This window comes from Leptodactylus fuscus, chromosome 4 (genome assembly GCF_031893055.1).
Source record: "Leptodactylus fuscus isolate aLepFus1 chromosome 4, aLepFus1.hap2, whole genome shotgun sequence".
In the NCBI taxonomy this organism is placed as follows: domain Eukaryota; kingdom Metazoa; phylum Chordata; class Amphibia; order Anura; family Leptodactylidae; genus Leptodactylus; species Leptodactylus fuscus.
In genome coordinates, this window is record NC_134268.1 from 177065758 (window position 1) to 177092318 (window position 26561).

The 26561-nt window shown below is 43.6% G+C and overlaps 1 protein-coding gene across 1 annotated transcript in view; it reads right to left on the bottom strand.

The window, feature by feature from the left end:
- Nucleotides 1-475: 475 nt before the first annotated feature.
- Nucleotides 476-26561, bottom strand: part of TAX1BP1 (Tax1 binding protein 1) — a 108719-nt gene continuing 82633 nt past the window's right edge. The window contains exons 14-18 of the mRNA XM_075271423.1: nt 8477-8572; nt 7868-8054; nt 7146-7297; nt 2884-2969; nt 476-2193 (exon numbers count right to left, since the gene is read on the bottom strand). Coding sequence (XP_075127524.1) covers nt 1989-2193; nt 2884-2969; nt 7146-7297; nt 7868-8054; nt 8477-8572 — 726 coding nt within the window. The 3' untranslated portion in view covers nt 476-1988. The remainder of the gene's footprint in view (nt 2194-2883; nt 2970-7145; nt 7298-7867; nt 8055-8476; nt 8573-26561) is intronic.

Here is a 26561-nt window from a genome sequence, read left to right on the forward strand (position 1 = left end):
TATACTCAGCCAACTTGCAGCATCAAATCAATCTCCAACATGTAGTTTTTTCCACCCAATTCAGAAGCTCAGCTCGGAATACACTCCCTCGGCTCGGAGCTTGACAATGAGGAAATCCAAAATAGAAGTTGATTCCAGCCAGGTTTCGTGGAAAATTGAAAAATTCTTCTTTATTATTTAAAATAACATAACATGTATGACAGCACACATCTCAACAGGAGCATGGGCGTCAGACTGACGCGTTTCGGATTAGTTCCTTTGTCGAAGTCTGACAGGCATGTCCGTTATAATAGACTGTTAGGTGAATAAGCCCCTTGACATGAGCGGTTTTCAGGAAGCCATGTGATGGCGAGGACACGGCTTAGTAGGTCAGTAAGGCACGGTAATCTCTCCCGTATTCTCTTGTAAACTCGTTCAATTGGCCAAGAAAATCCAGATTTACAGGACAAAAAAAAAGACAATAAAACCAAAGTCATTGAAGGATTTAGGTTTATTTAAAATAAGATTGGAGAAAAGTCAAAACAAGTTAAAACTTTGATAATTTATTAATGATAAATGTAAATAAAATACAATGACGAGAAGGATTTAGTATCTGTAATGAGACACTGGAAGGGACATCCACACAAAGGCGCTCAGACGCTTCCTATGGCTGATATTCTAGGATATTTTAGTAGCTGAATAGTTTCACATTTACAGAATAGTAATTTAAGGACATTTATACCGAACAGTGCAAAGGGAAACAGCCGACGACCTCTGCAACTAATCCCATGCCTGGATTTCCATAATGTGCTCTGGAAACATAGAAGCAAGAATCGGATTGGTTGTTGGGAACTGAACGATGTCTTCTGAGCCATATACCCTCACAATGAGTATGTAGTGTACAGAGGTGTGACCTGCTCCGCCATCGGTCACAGCTTAGAGTTCCATCTGTCGTAAGTGGTTAAAGTAAACCAGTCACATGAACTACACACCAGGATGCAGCCATTTTGTAACATGAAATGATACTCATGAGAAGTAAGTGGGTGGGGAGAACTTTGAGTCCACAAGATGGCTGCCTACACCACATATTCCTATGCGACAGTTTTGCATGCTGTATCATGAAGCTGCGTTTGTGCAATTGTCTCAAGCCGCTGAGTGCCTAAGGTTTGTAAGTGACAGAGCGGCAATTGTTTTCCTATGTTCACATCTGGGACACTACGTGACTACTTTGTACAAGTCAACTACCCATTAAATAGAGTTTATCAACCCACAGGAACTCAAGGGTGACCTGAAGTATCACAGCCTGGGGGATACACTAAGAGGAAGAGCCAGGGGCTGCAAGGAAAGGATAAGACAGCAATGTAATATTCTGAATGTCTGTGAGATTACTGCAGCGGACTCCGGCTATCCAGGACAATGTTACATGGACCATATGACCAGTTAAAAGTACATCTGTAATGTCAAGCAAACTCTATTACTACTAAAACACTTAACACAAAATGAAATAGAAGAAGACATGCAGTGACCGACCACCAGGGACCTTCTTCACACCTTGACACGAGGGCAAGAAGTGACCTTTTATGAAAGATTAAATAAACAAGGCTGCTTTCTTCTAAAAACAGCGCCACACCTGTCCACAGGCTATGTCTGATATTACAGCTCAGCTCCATTAAAGTGAAACCGGCTGAACTGCAATACCAAACATCACCTGTGACCAGGCGTGGTGCGGTTTATGGAAGAACGCAGCGATGTTTATTTCATTTTGGGCAACCCCTTCAAATAACTAAAAGACCAGAGTCAGAATGTGATCTCTCAATAGAGAGGTCTGATAACATACAGGTGAAACCCCTCTACCAGACAATGACATCAGGGGGTGAGCGGTTTATTTCAGCTCTAGTTACATTGCACTGCTTATTTTATATAGCTGTTGCTTTAAGCGGCTTCTTCTAGTTTTTTTTTAAAGTGAACTTCTCACCGCTACGGTTCAAACATCGCAAAGCTAAAGCTACTTAGTTCTCAAAATTCAGGACATTGCCATCAAAATGGGTCTGGACATGCCGCTCGAATGCCTGCTGGTCACACTCCAGGGGAAACTGCTCATTGCACATTGGGCACACCTTCCAGTGACTCTCCACATGCTCTTCAAACTGGCTCTGGTTGTAGTTGGGTGGAAATACCATGGTGCACAGGGGACACCTCTTATGTATTGTGTATCTGGAAGAAAGTCAGAAAAAAACCATAAGAATGGGTAGTGCCACGTAGTACTAACCTAACTAGTTGGTAACATTTCATACACTGAAACCTATTTCAATGGTTGTCACAATATGTAAAGGAGTTGTGCCATCAAGGATCCTATCCCCTAAAGACAGGGTATAGAAGAAGTGACAGAACGCTGAGGATCCCACCACTAGGACCACCGGCTATCAGAAGTGGGCAACGTACACATTAGTGGGGGGTCCTGGGTGTCTCTTCCTCTCAGATCGAATACTGATGGCCTATCCTAAAGCCACTAATATTAGAAAGCACATAACTCCTTTAAGCTGTTAGGCATGCGGGTGTTGTTAGCTCTGTTGACATACCAGGAGAAAAGTATATGCAATTCTACAAGTCAAAATCAACAGAAAATGGATTTTTATAGTGAAGATCAACAGGTAAACTTTAGACAAGCAAGCAGATGCCATTTGGCTACAGATGTGTGCTGAATGCAGAGGTCTTTTGTTATTTCTGATATCACACGCATTCAGTACTATAAGCTTCTTGTCTTAATGTAAGCCACATCGCACTGCCGGATATGTGGCATGACGTACTCCATAGCTCGTCATACTGACAGGATATATAGAACTGTGTGCACGTGCAAGTGTGATAGAGTCTGTGTCATGGTATATAGGAATGATTAGAAAATACCTTGGATCAAAGCAAAACCCAGACTGGTCTTGTCCAAGAAAGTTTGAAGGATCTTGGTCCAGTGTTAAAGCCACAGTGTCATTGTCCTGCAAAGCAAAATATAATGATTAAAGTTGGTGAATGACGTAAACTATAAAATGACAAAGATAAAAAAAAAAGTATTTAAAGGTGGTCTCATTGCCAAAGTATTGCTTTTTATCCATACGCAAAATGAGCGCGTTGAAGATTTATGATACACAGCCTTCCACTGTCAGAAAGGAGAAGTTGAGACACAAAAGGGGACACTGGCAGGGGATGGGAAGCTTGTGTGCACAGACTTGTTAACAAGTCTTCATGGCGGTCTGGACCCAGATAGACATAGAAAGGGAAATTAAATTGCTGCTAAAAAGTATAAATGGGAGATGAACGACTTTTCTGAGGAGAAGTTAAACAGGATGGCTCAGGCAGAGCTTTCGTATCAGGGCCACGAGCCTCTATTTATATATCTCTGAGAGGACACACGGCTTTAGGCATTCCTCATCTCCTATAAATCTACATCAGTCAATATCCTGTCTGCTCAGTGCTATGGTCCAGCTTCAGAAATAAGGGCCGTGATGTTTACATAGTAAAAATTGCAATAGATCTTTTGATACCTCTGCAGTGAGGCTGCCCCTGGAAACCATGAGAATATCATAATCTTAGGAGCTTAGTCTGTCATCACATAGTCCTTCACTCATGGGTGGAATTTTGTGTCCCAATAAAAACAGCAAATAAAAAAATACCAACACAAATGATTGTAATAGTCGCATGTCATCAGCCAGGGACAGGGCGACACTGGCCAGAAATGTGAAGAATGCAGAATGCAAGGCAGAGCAAATCAATCCATGTCAGGAGACATGGCGGTATCCCTGTGGGATCTGTATTAAAAGAAGCAAAGTGCTAAATAATCTTCTATCACATCTCCCTGTAATTTGTATAGAAATAAGAGGCGAGCACTTCCAACACCTCGACTAGAGAAGCTGACAAGGGAGTCACAGAGCTGAGTGATGTGTACATGGAGATCTAGGCAGCCAAGCATGTCACCGGTGTCTCCCCGCACTCAGCCGCATCACTTAAATTGCCCTGTCAGGCTGAGGCTACATCACATCATCAGCTCTGGCAGCCGCGCTTTTGTTTCACCAGCACTAACAACACAAATCTATCCGCAGTGCACTCAAGAGTGTCGTGCCCATCACAGGAAACACCGCGCCACACGCCTGCAAGGTCTCCTTCATAGAAACACTCACATCAGGGAAGTAAAGGGTCAATAATACGCTAACAGATCAACTCTAAGGGTTAACATGAACGCCATGTGCTGTGTGAAGACAGAACAAAAAATAAACTAATATATATATTTATTTATTTATAATAAAAATTTATGATTACAGGTTTAGGTAACAACAAAGAAAGTACACAGTATGAACACAGTCTTATAGCCAGGAATTGTTTTCACACAATGGGGCAGATTCGTTACACCTCGTACACCAGTTTTCAAATGAGCAAAGCATAAAAAAAAGCTGCAAATTTTTTGCACAAAAATTAGCAATTTTTTCTTCTGTTTTGCGGCACCTTTGCTACTACTCTGGAAAGAGGTGTGGATCTGGCCACCAGATTTATGATCATTTATGCAAGTTAATGGCGCAAATGATCCCTGAAATCTACATCAGCTTTCCCATGTGCAGGTGCACGCATGGCTCAAGGAAGGGTGCACCGGCCTTATGAGGAGGCACACCCTCCATACTCCACCCATGACTGTTGTTGAAAAATAACCCTGTACGTTTATTCTCTTGTGGGGTAGTCCGGTTACCGAATCCTGCTGATGTGTCTGAACCTGTCCCTGCAATTTTCTGCAGCAATAAAGAATGAATACAACATGGAGAATACAGGAACACAAAAAAGAAACCGTGACTTCTCTGATGCATGTCATGGCTGCAGCACTGTAACTATAGACCAAAAGAAGGTAAAAGGGTGCCAGCTCTATAGGAGAGTGAGGTTGCTTTTATTATTTTAGGCCATCCCCTCATACATCCCTGTTCCAGTTCATTCTTGCTGACCCCAGAAAACCCTTTTAGGCTAAGGGTGCATTCACACGATGTCTTTTGGCACGTAATGTGCCATGTAGACGCTGCGGGAGCTTTTGCGGGTCGTATACGCTCCCATTGTTTTCAATGGGAGCCGGTACCGTATACGCGGCGCTATTTTGCGGCCGTGATTTTGCGGCGGCCGCAAAATAGCGCCGCGTATACGGTATGGTTCCAATGGTTTTGGAAATGGCAGCATTTCCGCTGCAGGGATTTTTCTGCAGTGTGTGAAGGGGAATCACTAAATGTGGGGCCCCGGCCTTAAGCCTTCATTTTCCTCAAACTTCACTGCCATAAGCCTCAGCTCCGGCTTTTGAAAGAAAATACTGACCTGTGAAAATGGCTAAAATACAACATTGCCATTGAATATCATTATTTGCTAAAAAGTATATTTTGCAAGACTATAAAAAAAAAATCTATACATTCCTTAGTAGCAACAGACACCAGCAAAATGACCATTAAAAGTCAAAATAATAATACAAAATTATATTATAGATAAATTATATAGGTTTATGTGTTTATGCATTTATGCATATACAGAGAGAGATAGACAGACACACACGCACATTCATACACACCCATATACATATATACCGTATGTGTTTCTATCTATATATGTAAGCACAGCAGCTTCCATTGGATATGCTAAGCACAGGTTGACTAGAAGGCAGTGTTAATTAAAGTGCCCCGGCTGACTAGAAGTAAGAATCTCTTGTCAAGCATAATGTCTCTGGCGGGAATGGTACGAGACGCTATGCAGAATGTGAGGTGAAGGTGGGTGACATCTGCGGGCAAACATTTTGGACCTTAAAACTGACAGGAAGGAACGAGGACAGGCTTCCTAATTATCTTCAATCACAGGCAGCGAGAACCTGAAGGCCGGAGGAGGAAACTCTGCTTTCCGCTATCACGGGTGCTGAAGGCCGAGGCTATTATCTTACCTGTCTAAGCACTTATCAGTTTCTGCAAAGGTTAATAGCAATTAAACACAGCAAACTAGAGTAAATGAGGAACAGGTCATGGTACCACTGTACTGCAAAGAGCACAGTACTCAGCGCATAAGTATTTCTCATCACATGCGTTTTGCTAAGATCAGAAGGGCCTTCAGTCTAAATGTAAAAGAGCAAATCTAGAACACACTGACATTTCTATTTAATTTACGAAATCAAGAAGAGATCCTGATGTACCATGATGTAACATGTACGGCACAGCCAGGCCACCAGCACGATCAGTTGCCGCTCTCTGTCACAAGAGGGGTTATGCTGCTAATACAATTGTCATAGGGCTCAGTCAGTGGTGGGACTTGTTAAAAGTCATCAAAATGCTGAAGAGACTAATCCAATCCATGATAGTATCCAAATGACAAAAAAAGTCACTGACATCAGCCACATTCATAATGAAGGATTAAAACCACTAATGTGTTAAGGGCCTTAAAGACTCAAAATAGTCATAAATAGCCGTAACACGGCGACAGCAGAATGTCGTGTCCTTCACCCCCTACACCACTGCCTGAGCCGGGGACATAAGGAGGACGACACCAAGCATCTTCTTGTAAGGTTTAGTAGTAAAAGCAATACAACCACACTGCTACTTTGGGGTCTTCCACGTGTGCCAAATCATAAGTCCAGTCATTTCACCTCCTCCTTAAAGATCAATCCTGATATTTCAGTAAGATTTATGTAATGGTAAAGAATGAGGGTGGGTTCACACCTGCGCCCGAACTCCGTTATGCAGATTTTCGTTTTCTGCCGGCATTCACTGCCTGCCGGTGAGCGCCTGTGTTTTGTGCTCTCCGCGGCGACACCGTTTTTTTTTTTTTTTTTTTTTTTTTTAATTGGACACAAAGTCCTGCATGTCAGACTTTGCGTCCGGTTAAAAAAAAAAAAAACAGTTTTGCCACGGAGAGCACAAAACGCTCATCGGCGCGATACTTTTTTTTATGGGTTTGAAAAGTGCCTGCCGGTTTCTATCTCCTCCCAGTTTCTCGGACAGGAAACGAAAACCTGCAGAACGGAGTTCGGGCGCTGGTGTGAACCTGCCCTAAGTTAAAAGTAGGTTATAGAACAAAATCTTACAGGTTACTAAAAAATGTGCACAGCACTTAAATGATACTTGCATAAAACCAACTAAAAGAAAAAAAGAAAGAAAACCCGCTAAACCTACCTGATTGTTCTCATCAGGATCCTCCAAACCATCTGGCCGGCTGAGATTCCTAGCGGGCTGACTGCAGACCACTTTGTTTACCAGGCCCCATGATGGTGGCCTTGCTGGTGGACCCTGCACTTCATCTGGATTGAAAGCTCCATCTGCACCATCTAATAAATGACAAGACAAGACATTTCCTTCACAGGCGGAACAAAATAAAAAGTCAGAAGCCTCATTTATTCTAGTGGCCAAAATACAGAATCCTTCATAATCAGAGATGTACTTTATTGTTCTCCCAGCACATCAGCCAAAATATCTCTCACCAATGAGTTTTGTGCCTGTACAGTCCTGGAGAACAGAATGGAGTATTACGACTATTAATGGGTATTAATGGAAGCACCGGAAGTCTCAGCGAGCACCGTCTGCTGTGTGTGTGAGAGCAGAGGGCTGCTGATGCTGATGACGCATCTGCCTCCCTCTCAGACACAGCAGACAGCGCTCGCTGAGACTTCCGGTGCTTGTTTCTAGCTAATTAGTATATCAATAAAAGCCAGCTCATTCAAAAACCACTGAGGGGATTAATATACAAAAGGTAGGTGTGGAATAGCCTGTCTAAAGGCTATGCAAGTACATGCTTAGTTAAAAATTTGTTTTCCCAATGATAGAATCGCTTTAATACTCCCTTTGCATGTACCTTCTGCCATAACTCCTCCTATTGGACTACAATAGCCATCAATTACCTCTGGTTGCCTGTGATGCATAAGGATTTCCAAACTGCAGTACTGGAGGCTGTATTGGGATTACAGGGACTTCTCTGTGCTCTTCACAATAAGGATTAAAGAACTGCAATCCCTGTGAGCTGGTGCCCGGTAATACATGCTCAGTCGCTGCCCTTGCCGACAATCTTTCCAAATTGACTTCAAGTTCCTAGAAAGAGAGGTGTCAACAAAACTGAGCATTAGCTGCAATAGGATAAAATGGTAAGCGCCTTGCATTCACACCCTCTGCCCAGATGTAGATGGATGGGCCAGATCTGCAGGAGATGGTGTATACTTACAAATGGTGGAGGCAAGGTTTTCTTTTGTTTACTTGCATCTTTTAATTCTTGGTTTAGAGTTTCTTTAATAAGCTACATTTTTATTTGAAGGAATCTCTACATCTAAATGCATTTTTACTAGGTGTGTTATATGGCCTAATCCATAGTACAGACATTGTATAGCTGGTAGCTGCCAGTCCCCTGGGGTTCTGGTGTCATATTAGAGGTATACGAGGACATTACTCTTATTACTGGACACTCCTATACCAAGACACCCTGTTATCTTCCATTGTGTTGTGCATCAGGTTCTTACCTTTATGTCATTCTCTAGTTTATTCTTCTCACTCAGCAAAACTTCAACATGGCAATTCAGCTCTGATATTTCTCGGTCCCTTTCCGCTGACTGGATCTGTAAAGACATCAAGATGGTGTCATGTGTTTAAAAAAGGGGAAATTATTTGATATTAATAATAAAAATGAATATCTCCTGGCTGGGAGTATAATAATAGTAGTTAATATTAACAGTAACAGGATGACTCATGTATAAAGCTCAGCGACAATATCTAGGCCAAGTACCACTAGGTATAACATATGATCCTTTACTTAAACATATCTCACAATTATTTACAAACCGAGCCATACACAGAATTTTCCAGAAGAGTGTGATGGAGCTCCCCACATACAGTATAATGCCCTGTTATGGTACCCAGGTGGTATAATGGTTTCCTTTGTGTACTTAGTATATTGTCCCCCGTTTCCCTACACATTATGATTCCCCACACAGTATAATGCCTCCAGCCTTCACATAGCATGTGGCTTAAGAAGTGAGCGGTGAGTAGGCTCCTCAGTACACAGATCTAAGGACTCGCTGCTCCTTCTCCACTCCTGGCACTGGCACGCACTATGTCAGGGGAATATCAGAACCCGACACAGAGAAAAAGTGGGAAGTTCTAAGAGCCGAGTACCAAGAGGTATGCTCACCGTACACTAACCAACTGGGTGAGGTAGTCAATGAGCCGCCGCTCTCCTTATGGTGATCAGCATCTCTTCATTTAGGACAACAGTGATTGTCCAGGTTCAGCAGGGGGTATTTTTTACCATGAAACGACCCCCTTGTTTACAGCCTTCATCATATATCCAATAATTTGTGCATTAAGTACACATAGACTATGCTGGATACACATTATAACACTATGCACAAAGTATACTTAGCCTCAGAATAAAATGGGTTCCCTCCCCTACAACTATGACAGCAATTTTGCAAGAGCCTGCCATCTAGAACTTTCACAGGGAGTACAAAAAAAAACAAAACAAAAAACTCATCCACCTCTTCTCCAAAGACCTCACCGGAAGTAAAAAGCCCCTATGGCTAAATGCATTTGCTACTATATTCACACCTACCTACCCAGAATAAACTGTGTCTGTAACATAAGCACAGTAAATGGGATGAGTGACGCCTATATTTTACATACGGTATATTCTATATTATATTAAGGTGTCTGAATTCTCCCACTCCCCACCCCTGCACATGCTTTATAGCCCTAGACAAATTTTCTCAGTTATCTCCATTTTACTCTGCCACCCACCCTGTCCCTCATTCCCCATCATCAATATATTATTCTTCCAGGTTACTGAGCCAAGCCTTGCTATAGCCACCATTAGATTTCACAGGATAACCTTCCCTAGTCTGCTACATTTCCTCTGCACTTTATCCAATTACACCTCTGTCCTCCTCACCCCCTGTCTGTTACTCTGTGCCTTTGAGTCTAGACTTGCACCCATGTGTGATCCCTGACTACATACATGTAGGTGGTGGGTATAACAGCGATTAGGAGGTCACCGCGCTGCTCATAAACCACCATACACTCTAAGGCAGAGAGTAAGAACATTAATAACATCACCCTAAATGGCCACAATTTTTCATGACGTGACACATTTCATTTGGCTCCACTTTCAGAGAAGAATGTCATGTGTTTGAGGTTCTATACAGCAATGGGTGACTTTATTTCTTAGTTCTGACATGCTATAAAATATAACCCTGAAGTCAGGGGTTAAAACGTGTCCCAGCAGCCATATTTCATGCACAGGCAGATTTAGGATGCATGGCTGCCTTCCCTGGACTGAGCGTCTTATCCGTGTCGTACGTATTGAGGAAACCTTGCTGTTTAGATGTGGGGGATCACTACATATATATCTTATGATCGGACTTCACTGAAGAACAAATACTTGTACCTGCCAGTCACTGGAATAGGATTTCAATGTTGAGCTTTACTCTACCAAGACCCTTCAATGAGGATTTACTATGTTATGTACTAAATAGCAAGAGAGCTACAAGAATGGTACTATACAATACCAATGCATAGATCACTCATGTTTTTACTGGTGCAAATCCTCTTTTTCATCAATAAGGTCTTATATATGTTCCTTACCCAGAGTTCTCAGCATGACATACATGGTCTAATAAACCCTGTAATAGTTTCTCCCCAATGAGAGACATTATCCCTTCTGACTGGTACAAACACTAAATCTACTTAAAGGGAATCGATCACCAAACAGAAGTCCTAAATCATTAATCTTCACTCTGGCCACTAAGCCTAGTAATAGACTGACACATGCAATTTCTGTAGGTGTTTTCAATGCAGAAGTCACCTTATTTACATCCCAAAAGACAAACAGAGTGTCAACAGAAGTTTGCACCTCTGTAGATGGCATCATGTACTAATGATAATAGATAACTATTTGCCCTCTTGTTCCAGAGCATGTCTAGAAAACATTCCCATAGAACTCAAGAAGTAAATTCCAGACTATTGCTCCCTATGGCCATGACTATGCTGTAAAGTATATAAGTAAACACTGTTTACAGCACTGATGAGAAGCTCAGACATGACGACCACCCCTATAATCATATACAGGGGAAAAAAATCTACAATTTAAAAATAAAAACAACTTAGAAAAAAATGACACATTTCACTATCTGGTATTAATAAATAAAACATTGGTGATGCATTCCTTGTAAAGAGGACCTGTCACCAGGCCTGTGGAGCCCGATCAACTGATGGGGATTGTCCCCCTGATTTTTTTTTTTAGACAAATCAGATTGAAGTCAGGTTTTATAATATCATTTTATTAAAACCATGACCATAGGTTAGTCCCTGTAGTTTCTCATTTTTGTCACCAACAAGGCAAAGCAAAAAACTCTCCTTTCAAAGAGGTTTTCCAAACAGCTGACAATTGTATAAAATAACAAAAAGGAGTAATGTTCCTCCCAAAAATTCCTTGGAACTTGATGGCTTTTGTTCAGCTTTGGTGATCCAATGCCATCTCTGCTATCACTGGCTGTAATGGAGACTTCAGTAGTGTCGAAATATCAATACTACACCCAGCTCAATGGATAGAGTGGTCACACATCAAATTATTGCTGGAGAATAAGTAACAGAGACTGTATGGACCAAAAACACTTTGCAGAGGAGCTGCATGGAATTAAAGAGGACCTTTCACGTCCTCGGGCACATGTGGTGTAATACACTGCTAGAAAGCCGACAGTGATGCTGGGCGGTAAGGAACGCCCCCTCTCACAGGACAGCGCAATAGACACTACTGTGAGGACGGGCGTTCCTTTCAGACTAATCGCCCTTCTGACACTGAAGAGCTAAGGTAACAGCACCGATAGCTCTTCAGCGGGGGCACAGAACAAAAAAAGCCACACTGTCAGCTTTTATACCTTTAAAGAGGACGTGAAAGGTCCTCTTTAAAGGTATATTCACACGGCAGAACCTGGTGCAGATTTTGAGGTGGATTCTGCTCTGATTATCTCCCACTGAAAACAATGGGAGGCAGAGACTGAAGCAGGGGGCTGGAAAACTAAGTGTCCTGCTTGCCCTTATTGTAGGTTCCACTGGTTATACAGTCACAGAGTCCGCAGTGCGAGATAACCCAATAATTATTCCCATTCATCTAGATCTAATTAGAGATGAGCGAACAGTGTTCTATCGAACTCATGTTCGATCGGATATTAGGCTGTTCGGCATGTTCGAATCGAATCGAACACCGCGTGGTAAAGTGCGCCATTACTCGATTCCCCTCCCACCTTCCCTGGCGCCTTTTTTGCTCCAATAACAGCGCAGGGTAGGTGGGACAGGAACTACGACACCGGTGACGTTGAAAAAAGTAGGCAAAACCCATTGGCTGCCGAAAACATGTGACCTCTAATTTAAAAGAACAGCGACGCCCAGCTTCGCGTCATTCTGAGCTTGCAATTCACCGAGGACGGAGGTTTCCGTCCAGCTAGCTAGGGCTTAGATTCTGGGTAGGCAGGGACAGGCTAGGATAGGAAGGAGAAGACAACCAACAGCTCTTGTAAGAGCTAAATTCCAGGGAGAAGCTTGTCAGTGTAACGTGGCACTGACGGGCTCAATCGCCGCAACCCAGCTTTCCCAGGATCCTGAATGGAATACACTGTCAGTGTATTCCCGTATACCCGATATATACCCCGATACCCGTTCCAACGGTGTGCCCCCCCACCTTCACCCCAGAAATACCCTGCAAGTCCCCTAGCAATAGAATTGGGGCTATATACACCCACAATTTTTGCTACTGGTATACAGTGCCATTGTCTGACTGGGAATTCAAAGAATATATTGGGAATACAAATACCCTCATTTCTTGCTACTGCCATATAGTGCCAGTTTCTGACTGGTAATTCAAAGAATATATTGGGGTTACGTGCACCCACAATTTTTACTACTGGTATACAGTGCCATTGTCTGACTGGGAATTCAAAGAATATATTGGGAATACAAATACCCTCATTTCTTGCTACTGCCATATAGTGCCAGTGTCTGACTGGGAATTCAAAGAATATATTGGGGTTACGTGCACCCACAATTTTTACTACTGGTATACAGTGCCATTGTCTGACTGGGAATTCAAAGAGTATATTGGGAATACAAATACCCTCATTTCTTGCTACTGCCATATAGTGCCAGTTTCTGACTGGGAATTCAAAGAATATATTGGGGTTACGTGCACCCACAATTTTTACTACTGGTATACAGTGCCATTGTCTGACTGGGAATTCAAAGAGTATATTGGGAATACAAATACCCTCATTTCTTGCTACTGCCATATAGTGCCAGTTTCTGACTGGGAATTCAAAGAATATATTGGGGTTACGTGCACCCACAATTTTTACTACTGGTATACAGTGCCATTGTCTGACTGGGAATTCAAAGAGTATATTGGGAATACAAATACCCTCATTTCTTGCTACTGCCATATAGTGCCAGTTTCTGACTGGGAATTCAAAGAATATATTGGGGTTACGTGCACCCACAATTTTTACTACTGGTATACAGTGCCATTGTCTGACTGGGAATTCAAAGAGTATATTGGGAATACAAATACCCTCATTTCTTGCTACTGCCATATAGTGCCAGTTTCTGACTGGTAATTCAAAGAATATATTGGGGTTACGTGCACCCACAATTTTTACTACTGGTATACAGTGCCATTGTCTGACTGGGAATTCAAAGAGTATATTGGGAATACAAATACCCTCATTTCTTGCTACTGCCATATAGTGCCAGTTTCTGACTGGGAATTCAAAGAATATATTGGGGTTACGTGCACCCACAATTTTTACTACTGGTATACAGTGCCATTGTCTGACTGGGAATTCAAAGAGTATATTGGGAATACAAATACCCTCATTTCTTGCTACTGCCATATAGTGCCAGTTTCTGACTGGGAATTCAAAGAATATATTGGGGTTACGTGCACCCACAATTTTTACTACTGGTATACAGTGCCATTGTCTGACTGGGAATTCAAAGAATATATTGGGGTTATAAATACCCTCATTTCTTGCTACTGCCATATAGTGCCAGTTTCTGACTGGTAATTCAAAGAATATATTGGGGTTACGTGCACCCACAATTTTTACTACTGGTATACAGTGCCATTGTCTGACTGGGAATTCAAAGAGTATATTGGGAATACAAATACCCTCATTTCTTGCTACTGCCATATAGTGCCAGTTTCTGACTGGGAATTCAAAGAATATATTGGGGTTACGTGCACCCACAATTTTTACTACTGGTATACAGTGCCATTGTCTGACTGGGAATTCAAAGAGTATATTGGGAATACAAATACCCTCATTTCTTGCTACTGCCATATAGTGCCAGTTTCTGACTGGGAATTCAAAGAATATATTGGGGTTACGTGCACCCACAATTTTTACTACTGGTATACAGTGCCATTGTCTGACTGGGAATTCAAAGAGTATATTGGGAATACAAATACCCTCATTTCTTGCTACTGCCATATAGTGCCAGTTTCTGACTGGGAATTCAAAGAATATATTGGGGTTACGTGCACCCACAATTTTTACTACTGGTATACAGTGCCATTGTCTGACTGGGAATTCAAAGAGTATATTGGGAATACAAATACCCTCATTTCTTGCTACTGCCATATAGTGCCAGTTTCTGACTGGGAATTCAAAGAATATATTGGGGTTACGTGCACCCACAATTTTTACTACTGGTATACAGTGCCATTGTCTGACTGGGAATTCAAAGAATATATTGGGGTTATAAATACCCTCATTTCTTGCTACTGCCATATAGTGCCAGTTTCTGACTGGGAATTCAAAGAATATATTGGGGTTACGTGCACCCACAATTTTTACTACTGGTATACAGTGCCATTGTCTGACTGGGAATTCAAAGAGTATATTGGGAATACAAATACCCTCATTTCTTGCTACTGCCATATAGTGCCAGTTTCTGACTGGGAATTCAAAGAATATATTGGGGTTACGTGCACCCACAATTTTTACTACTGGTATACAGTGCCATTGTCTGACTGGGAATTCAAAGAGTATATTGGGAATACAAATACCCTCATTTCTTGCTACTGCCATATAGTGCCAGTTTCTGACTGGGAATTCAAAGAATATATTGGGGTTACGTGCACCCACAATTTTTACTACTGGTATACAGTGCCATTGTCTGACTGGGAATTCAAAGAGTATATTGGGAATACAAATACCCTCATTTCTTGCTACTGCCATATAGTGCCAGTTTCTGACTGGGAATTCAAAGAATATATTGGGGTTACGTGCACCCACAATTTTTACTACTGGTATACAGTGCCATTGTCTGACTGGGAATTCAAAGAGTATATTGGGAATACAAATACCCTCATTTCTTGCTACTGCCATATAGTGCCAGTTTCTGACTGGGAATTCAAAGAATATATTGGGGTTACGTGCACCCACAATTTTTACTACTGGTATACAGTGCCATTGTCTGACTGGGAATTCAAAGAGTATATTGGGAATACAAATACCCTCATTTCTTGCTACTGCCATATAGTGCCAGTTTCTGACTGGGAATTCAAAGAATATATTGGGGTTACGTGCACCCACAATTTTTACTACTGGTATACAGTGCCATTGTCTGACTGGGAATTCAAAGAGTATATTGGGAATACAAATACCCTCATTTCTTGCTACTGCCATATAGTGCCAGTTTCTGACTGGGAATTCAAAGAATATATTGGGGTTACGTGCACCCACAATTTTTACTACTGGTATACAGTGCCATTGTCTGACTGGGAATTCAAAGAGTATATTGGGAATACAAATACCCTCATTTCTTGCTACTGCCATATAGTGCCAGTTTCTGACTGGGAATTCAAAGAATATATTGGGGTTACGTGCACCCACAATTTTTACTACTGGTATACAGTGCCATTGTCTGACTGGGAATTCAAAGAGTATATTGGGAATACAAATACCCTCATTTCTTGCTACTGCCATATAGTGCCAGTTTCTGACTGGGAATTCAAAGAATATATTGGGGTTACGTGCACCCACAATTTTTACTACTGGTATACAGTGCCATTGTCTGACTGGGAATTCAAAGAGTATATTGGGAATACAAATACCCTCATTTCTTGCTACTGCCATATAGTGCCAGTTTCTGACTGGGAATTCAAAGAATATATTGGGGTTACGTGCACCCACAATTTTTACTACTGGTATACAGTGCCATTGTCTGACTGGGAATTCAAAGAGTATATTGGGAATACAAATACCCTCATTTCTTGCTACTGCCATATAGTGCCAGTTTCTGACTGGGAATTCAAAGAATATATTGGGGTTACGTGCACCCACAATTTTTACTACTGGTATACAGTGCCATTGTCTGACTGGGAATTCAAAGAATATATTGGGGTTATAAATACCCTCATTTCTTGCTACTGCCATATAGTGCCAGTTTCTGACTGGTAATTCAAAGAATATATTGGGGTTACGTGCATTAAGTACACATAGACTATGCTGGATACACATTATAACACTATGCACAAAGTATACTTAGCCTCAGAATAAAATGGGTTCCCTCCCCTACAACTATGACAGCAATTTTGCAAGAGCCTGCCATCTAGAACTTTCACAGGGAGTACAAAAAAAAACAAAACAAAAAACTCATCCACCTCTTCTCCAAAGACCTCACCGGAAGTAAAAAGCCCCTATGGCTAAATGCATTTGCTACTATATTCACACCTACCTACCCAGAATAAACTGTGTCTGTAACATAAGCACAGTAAATGGGATGAGTGACGCCTATATTTTACATACGGTATATTCTATATTATATTAAGGTGTCTGAATTCTCCCACTCCCCACCCCTGCACATGCTTTATAGCCCTAGACAAATTTTCTCAGTTATCTCCATTTTACTCTGCCACCCACCCTGTCCCTCATTCCCCATCATCAATATATTATTCTTCCAGGTTACTGAGCCAAGCCTTGCTATAGCCACCATTAGATTTCACAGGATAACCTTCCCTAGTCTGCTACATTTCCTCTGCACTTTATCCAATTACACCTCTGTCCTCCTCACCCCCTGTCTGTTACTCTGTGCCTTTGAGTCTAGACTTGCACCCATGTGTGATCCCTGACTACATACATGTAGGTGGTGGGTATAACAGCGATTAGGAGGTCACCGCGCTGCTCATAAACCACCATACACTCTAAGGCAGAGAGTAAGAACATTAATAACATCACCCTAAATGGCCACAATTTTTCATGACGTGACACATTTCATTTGGCTCCACTTTCAGAGAAGAATGTCATGTGTTTGAGGTTCTATACAGCAATGGGTGACTTTATTTCTTAGTTCTGACATGCTATAAAATATAACCCTGAAGTCAGGGGTTAAAACGTGTCCCAGCAGCCATATTTCATGCACAGGCAGATTTAGGATGCATGGCTGCCTTCCCTGGACTGAGCGTCTTATCCGTGTCGTACGTATTGAGGAAACCTTGCTGTTTAGATGTGGGGGATCACTACATATATATCTTATGATCGGACTTCACTGAAGAACAAATACTTGTACCTGCCAGTCACTGGAATAGGATTTCAATGTTGAGCTTTACTCTACCAAGACCCTTCAATGAGGATTTACTATGTTATGTACTAAATAGCAAGAGAGCTACAAGAATGGTACTATACAATACCAATGCATAGATCACTCATGTTTTTACTGGTGCAAATCCTCTTTTTCATCAATAAGGTCTTATATATGTTCCTTACCCAGAGTTCTCAGCATGACATACATGGTCTAATAAACCCTGTAATAGTTTCTCCCCAATGAGAGACATTATCCCTTCTGACTGGTACAAACACTAAATCTACTTAAAGGGAATCGATCACCAAACAGAAGTCCTAAATCATTAATCTTCACTCTGGCCACTAAGCCTAGTAATAGACTGACACATGCAATTTCTGTAGGTGTTTTCAATGCAGAAGTCACCTTATTTACATCCCAAAAGACAAACAGAGTGTCAACAGAAGTTTGCACCTCTGTAGATGGCATCATGTACTAATGATAATAGATAACTATTTGCCCTCTTGTTCCAGAGCATGTCTAGAAAACATTCCCATAGAACTCAAGAAGTAAATTCCAGACTATTGCTCCCTATGGCCATGACTATGCTGTAAAGTATATAAGTAAACACTGTTTACAGCACTGATGAGAAGCTCAGACATGACGACCACCCCTATAATCATATACAGGGGAAAAAAATCTACAATTTAAAAATAAAAACAACTTAGAAAAAAATGACACATTTCACTATCTGGTATTAATAAATAAAACATTGGTGATGCATTCCTTGTAAAGAGGACCTGTCACCAGGCCTGTGGAGCCCGATCAACTGATGGGGATTGTCCCCCTGATTTTTTTTTTTAGACAAATCAGATTGAAGTCAGGTTTTATAATATCATTTTATTAAAACCATGACCATAGGTTAGTCCCTGTAGTTTCTCATTTTTGTCACCAACAAGGCAAAGCAAAAAACTCTCCTTTCAAAGAGGTTTTCCAAACAGCTGACAATTGTATAAAATAACAAAAAGGAGTAATGTTCCTCCCAAAAATTCCTTGGAACTTGATGGCTTTTGTTCAGCTTTGGTGATCCAATGCCATCTCTGCTATCACTGGCTGTAATGGAGACTTCAGTAGTGTCGAAATATCAATACTACACCCAGCTCAATGGATAGAGTGGTCACACATCAAATTATTGCTGGAGAATAAGTAACAGAGACTGTATGGACCAAAAACACTTTGCAGAGGAGCTGCATGGAATTAAAGAGGACCTTTCACGTCCTCGGGCACATGTGGTGTAATACACTGCTAGAAAGCCGACAGTGATGCTGGGCGGTAAGGAACGCCCCCTCTCACAGGACAGCGCAATAGACACTACTGTGAGGACGGGCGTTCCTTTCAGACTAATCGCCCTTCTGACACTGAAGAGCTAAGGTAACAGCACCGATAGCTCTTCAGCGGGGGCACAGAACAAAAAAAGCCACACTGTCAGCTTTTATACCTTTAAAGAGGACGTGAAAGGTCCTCTTTAAAGGTATATTCACACGGCAGAACCTGGTGCAGATTTTGAGGTGGATTCTGCTCTGATTATCTCCCACTGAAAACAATGGGAGGCAGAGACTGAAGCAGGGGGCTGGAAAACTAAGTGTCCTGCTTGCCCTTATTGTAGGTTCCACTGGTTATACAGTCACAGAGTCCGCAGTGCGAGATAACCCAATAATTATTCCCATTCATCTAGATCTAATTAGAGATGAGCGAACAGTGTTCTATCGAACTCATGTTCGATCGGATATTAGGCTGTTCGGCATGTTCGAATCGAATCGAACACCGCGTGGTAAAGTGCGCCATTACTCGATTCCCCTCCCACCTTCCCTGGCGCCTTTTTTGCTCCAATAACAGCGCAGGGTAGGTGGGACAGGAACTACGACACCGGTGACGTTGAAAAAAGTAGGCAAAACCCATTGGCTGCCGAAAACATGTGACCTCTAATTTAAAAGAACAGCGACGCCCAGCTTCGCGTCATTCTGAGCTTGCAATTCACCGAGGACGGAGGTTTCCGTCCAGCTAGCTAGGGCTTAGATTCTGGGTAGGCAGGGACAGGCTAGGATAGGAAGGAGAAGACAACCAACAGCTCTTGTAAGAGCTAAATTCCAGGGAGAAGCTTGTCAGTGTAACGTGGCACTGACGGGCTCAATCGCCGCAACCCAGCTTTCCCAGGATCCTGAATGGAATACACTGTCAGTGTATTCCCGTATACCCGATATATACCCCGATACCCGTTCCAACGGTGTGCCCCCCCACCTTCACCCCAGAAATACCCTGCAAGTCCCCTAGCAATAGAATTGGGGCTATATACACCCACAATTTTTGCTACTGGTATACAGTGCCATTGTCTGACTGGGAATTCAAAGAATATATTGGGAATACAAATACCCTCATTTCTTGCTACTGCCATATAGTGCCAGTTTCTGACTGGTAATTCAAAGAATATATTGGGGTTACGTGCACCCACAATTTTTACTACTGGTATACAGTGCCATTGTCTGACTGGGAATTCAAAGAGTATATTGGGAATACAAATACCCTCATTTCTTGCTACTGCCATATAGTGCCAGTTTCTGACTGGGAATTCAAAGAATATATTGGGGTTACGTGCACCCACAATTTTTACTACTGGTATACAGTGCCATTGTCTGACTGGGAATTCAAAGAGTATATTGGGAATACAAATACCCTCATTTCTTGCTACTGCCATATAGTGCCAGTTTCTGACTGGGAATTCAAAGAATATATTGGGGTTACGTGCACCCACAATTTTTACTACTGGTATACAGTGCCATTGTCTGACTGGGAATTCAAAGAGTATATTGGGAATACAAATACCCTCATTTCTTGCTACTGCCATATAGTGCCAGTTTCTGACTGGGAATTCAAAGAATATATTGGGGTTACGTGCACCCACAATTTTTACTACTGGTATACAGTGCCATTGTCTGACTGGGAATTCAAAGAGTATATTGGGAATACAAATACCCTCATTTCTTGCTACTGCCATATAGTGCCAGTTTCTGACTGGGAATTCAAAGAATATATTGGGGTTACGTGCACCCACAATTTTTACTACTGGTATACAGTGCCATTGTCTGACTGGGAATTCAAAGAGTATATTGGGAATACAAATACCCTCATTTCTTGCTACTGCCATATAGTGCCAGTTTCTGACTGGGAATTCAAAGAATATATTGGGGTTACGTGCACCCACAATTTTTACTACTGGTATACAGTGCCATTGTCTGACTGGGAATTCAAAGAGTATATTGGGAATACAAATACCCTCATTTCTTGCTACTGCCATATAGTGCCAGTTTCTGACTGGGAATTCAAAGAATATATTGGGGTTACGTGCACCCACAATTTTTACTACTGGTATACAGTGCCATTGTCTGACTGGGAATTCAAAGAGTATATTGGGAATACAAATACCCTCATTTCTTGCTACTGCCATATAGTGCCAGTTTCTGACTGGGAATTCAAAGAATATATTGGGGTTACGTGCACCCACAATTTTTACTACTGGTATACAGTGCCATTGTCTGACTGGGAATTCAAAGAGTATATTGGGAATACAAATACCCTCATTTCTTGCTACTGCCATATAGTGCCAGTTTCTGACTGGGAATTCAAAGAATATATTGGGGTTACGTGCACCCACAATTTTTACTACTGGTATACAGTGCCATTGTCTGACTGGGAATTCAAAGAGTATATTGGGAATACAAATACCCTCATTTCTTGCTACTGCCATATAGTGCCAGTTTCTGACTGGGAATTCAAAGAATATATTGGGGTTACGTGCACCCACAATTTTTACTACTGGTATACAGTGCCATTGTCTGACTGGGAATTCAAAGAGTATATTGGGAATACAAATACCCTCATTTCTTGCTACTGCCATATAGTGCCAGTTTCTGACTGGGAATTCAAAGAATATATTGGGGTTACGTGCACCCACAATTTTTACTACTGGTATACAGTGCCATTGTCTGACTGGGAATTCAAAGAGTATATTGGGAATACAAATACCCTCATTTCTTGCTACTGCCATATAGTGCCAGTTTCTGACTGGGAATTCAAAGAATATATTGGGGTTACGTGCACCCACAATTTTTACTACTGGTATACAGTGCCATTGTCTGACTGGGAATTCAAAGAGTATATTGGGAATACAAATACCCTCATTTCTTGCTACTGCCATATAGTGCCAGTTTCTGACTGGGAATTCAAAGAATATATTGGGGTTACGTGCACCCACAATTTTTACTACTGGTATACAGTGCCATTGTCTGACTGGGAATTCAAAGAGTATATTGGGAATACAAATACCCTCATTTCTTGCTACTGCCATATAGTGCCAGTTTCTGACTGGGAATTCAAAGAATATATTGGGGTTACGTGCACCCACAATTTTTACTACTGGTATACAGTGCCATTGTCTGACTGGGAATTCAAAGAGTATATTGGGAATACAAATACCCTCATTTCTTGCTACTGCCATATAGTGCCAGTTTCTGACTGGGAATTCAAAGAATATATTGGGGTTACGTGCACCCACAATTTTTACTACTGGTATACAGTGCCATTGTCTGACTGGGAATTCAAAGAGTATATTGGGAATACAAATACCCTCATTTCTTGCTACTGCCATATAGTGCCAGTTTCTGACTGGGAATTCAAAGAATATATTGGGGTTACGTGCACCCACAATTTTTACTACTGGTATACAGTGCCATTGTCTGACTGGGAATTCAAAGAGTATATTGGGAATACAAATACCCTCATTTCTTGCTACTGCCATATAGTGCCAGTTTCTGACTGGGAATTCAAAGAATATATTGGGGTTACGTGCACCCACAATTTTTACTACTGGTATACAGTGCCATTGTCTGACTGGGAATTCAAAGAGTATATTGGGAATACAAATACCCTCATTTCTTGCTACTGCCATATAGTGCCAGTTTCTGACTGGGAATTCAAAGAATATATTGGGGTTACGTGCACCCACAATTTTTACTACTGGTATACAGTGCCAATTTCTAACTAGGAATTCAAAATGCGCAAGGCTCCCGGAAAGGGACGTGGACGAGGCCGTGGGCGAGGTCGGGGGAATGGTTCTGGGGAGCAAGGTAGCAGTGAAGCCACAGGGCGTCCCGTGCCTACTCCTGTGGGGCAGCAAGCATTGCGCCACTCCACAGTGCCAGGGTTGCTTGCCACATTAACTAAACTGCAGGGTACAAACCTTAGTAGGCCCGAGAACCAGGAACAGGTCTTGCAATGGCTGTCAGAGAACGCTTACAGCACATTGTCCAGCAGCCAGTCAGACTCTGCCTCCTCTCCTCCTATTACCCAACAGTCTTGTCTTCCTTCCTCCCAAAATTCCGAAGCTTTACAGAACAATAACCCAAACTGTCCCTGCTCCCCAGAGCTGTTCTCCGCTCCTTTCATTGTCCCTCAACCTGCCTCTCCACGTCACGATTCCACGAACCTAACAGAGGAGCATCTGTGTCCAGATGCTCAAACACTAGAGTCTCCTCCATCTCCGTTCGATTTGGTGGTGGATGACCAGCAACCCACCCTCATCGACGATGATGTGACGCAGTTGCCGTCAGGGCATCCAGTTGACCGGCGCATTGTGCGGGAGGAGGAGATGAGACAGGAGTTGGAAGAGGAAGTGGTGGATGATGAGGACACTGACCCGACCTGGACAGGGGGGATGTCAAGCGGGGAAAGTAGTGTGGATGTTGAGGCAGGTGCAGCACCAAAAAGGGTAGCTAGAGGCAGAGGCAGAGGTCAGCAGCTTAGGCGAAGCCAGGCCACACCCGGAATCTCCCAAGATGTTCCAGTTCGTACCCAGCCCCGAAAAACTCCCACCTCGAGGGCACGTTTCTCGAAGGTGTGGAGTTTTTTCAAGGAATGCGCCGAGGACAGATATAGTGTTGTCTGCACAATTTGCCTCTCGAAATTGATTAGGGGCTCTGAGAAGAGCAACCTGTCCACCACTTCAATGCGCCGTCATTTGGAATCCAAGCACTGGAATCAGTGGCAGGCAGCAACGGCAGGACAAAGGCCGCCTGCCGTTCACGCCACTGCCACTGCCTCTGCCTCTGCCACTGCCACTGCTGACTGTGCTGGCGATGCACTCCAGAGGACGAGCCAGGACACCACTTCATCTGCCTCCGCCACTTTGTTGACTTCTACCTCATCCTCCCCTGGTCCTGTCTTATCTCCTTCTCCTGCACCATCAAAGGCACCATCAGGCGTTTCTTTACAACAACCCACCATCTCTCAGACATTGGAGCGGCGGCAGAAATACACTGCTAACCACCCACACGCGCAAGCCTTGAACGCCAACATCGCTAAACTGCTGGCCCAGGAGATGTTGGCGTTCCGGCTTGTTGAAACTCCCGCCTTCCTGGACCTGATGGCAACTGCGGCACCTCGCTATGCCGTCCCTAGCCGTCACTACTTCTCCCGGTGTGCCGTCCCCGCCTTGCACCAGCACGTGTCACTCAACATCAGGCGGGCCCTTAGTTCCGCGCTTTGCACAAAGGTCCACTTGACCACCGACGCGTGGACAAGTGCATGCGGACAGGGACGCTACATTTCACTGACGGCACACTGGGTGAATGTAGTTGAGGCTGGGACTGCTTCCCAAACTGGCCCGGTGTACCTCGTCTCCCCGCCTAACATTCCTGGCAGGGACACGAGAAGAACACCCCCCTCCTCCTCCTCCTCTACCGCCTCCTCCTCCGCCACCGCCTCCTCCTCCGCCACCGCCTCCTCCTCCGCTGTTAGATTGACCCCAGCTACGAGTTGGAAACGTTGCAGCACTGGCGTTGGTAGACGTCAGCAGGCTGTGCTGAAGCTGATCAGCTTGGGGGACAGACAGCACACTGCCTCCGAGGTGAGGGATGCCCTCCTCGATGAGACGGCAATATGGTTTGAGCCGCTGCACCTGGGCCCAGGCATGGTCGTTTGTGATAACGGCCGGAACCTGGTAGCAGCTCTGGAGCTTGCCGGACTCCAACATGTTCCATGCCTGGCCCACGTCTTCAACCTAGTGGTGCAACGTTTCCTAAAGAGCTACCCCAATGTTCCAGAGCTACTGGTGAAAGTGCGGCGCATGTGCGCCCACTTTCGCAAGTCGACAGTAGCCGCTGCTAGCTTAAAATCTCTCCAGCAACGCCTGCATGTGCCACAACACCGGCTTTTGTGCGACGTCCCCACACGCTGGAACTCAACGTTTCAGATGTTGAATAGAGTGGTTGAGCAGCAGAGACCTTTGATGGAATACCAGCTACAAAACCCTAGGGTGCCACAAAGTCAGCTGCCTCAGTTTCACATCCATGAGTGGCCATGGATGAGAGACCTTTGTGACATCCTACGGGTCTTTGAGGAGTCCACAAGGAGGGTGAGCTCTGAGGATGCGATGGTGAGCCTTACAATCCCGCTCTTGTGTGTTCTGAGAGAATCCCTGATTGACATCAGGGATAACTCAGATCACACAGAGGAGTTAGGGATAGCATCCGATCCGTCACAGCTGGAGAGTAGGTCCACACATCTGTCCGCTTCACTGCGTTTAATGGAGGAGGAGGAGGAGGAGGAGGAGGAGGAAGAAGAGTTGTCCGATGATGTGATGGTGATACAGGAGGCTTCCGGGCAACTTCGAATCGTCCCATTGTTGCAGCGCGGATGGGTAGACATGGAGGATGAGGAGGAAATGGAGATTGAACTTTCCGGTGGGGCCAGAGGAGTCATGCCAACTAACACTGTGGCAGACATGGCTGAGTTCATGTTGGGGTGCTTTACAACCGACAAGCGTATTGTCAAAATCATGGAGGACAACCAGTACTGGATCTTTGCTATCCTTGACCCCCGGTATAAAAACAACATCTCGTCTTTTATTCCGGTAGAGGGGAGGGCCAATCGCATCAATGCTTGCCACAGGCAATTGGTGCAGAATATGATGGAGATGTTTCCAGCATGTGACGTTGGCGGCAGGGAGGGCAGTTCCTCCAGTAGGCAACCAAGTTCTCACCGGTCCACACAAACGAGGGGCACACTGTCTAAGGTCTGGGACACCTTGATGGCACCCCCTCGCCAAAGTGCCGCCACGGAGGGTCCTAGTGTCACCAGGCGTGAGAAGTATAGGCGCATGTTGCGGGAATACCTTTCCGACCACAGCCCTGTCCTCTCCGACCCCTCTGCGCCCTACACGTATTGGGTGTCGAAGTTGGACCTGTGGCTTGAACTTGCCCTATATGCCTTGGAGGTGCTGTCCTGTCCTGCCGCCAGCGTCCTATCTGAGAGGGTGTTCAGTGCAGCCGGTGGCATCATCACTGACAAGCGCACCCGTCTGTCAGCTGAGAGTGCCGACCGGCTCACTTTGATAAAAATGAACCACCACTGGATAGAGCCTTCATTTTTGTGCCCACCTGTGTAAAGCACCCCAACATGAAACTCCATGTCTGTACTCAACCTCTCCAATTCCTCCGCATCCTCATACTCATCCACCATAAGCGTTGCACAATTCTGCTAATACTAGGCTCCCTCCAACATGATTTCCCCCAACTCTGCTGGTTAGAGGCTCCCTCCACCCTGATTTCCACCAACTCTGCTGGTTAGAGGCTCCCTCCACCCTGCTTTCCCACAACTCTGCTGGTTAGAGGCTCCTTCCACCATGAATTTGCCCAAACTGGGCTGTTTAGAGGCTCCCTCCACCATGAATTGGTCCAAACTGGGTTTTTTAGAGGCTCCCTCCACCATGAATTGGTCCAAACTGGGCTGGTTAGAGGCTCCCTCCACCATGAATTGGTCCAAACTGGGCTGGTTAGAGGCTCCCTCCACCATGAATTTGCCCAAACTGGGCTGGTTAGAGGCTCCCTCCACAATTAATTGGTCCAAACTGGGCTAATTAGAGGCTCCCTCCACCATGAATTGGTCCAA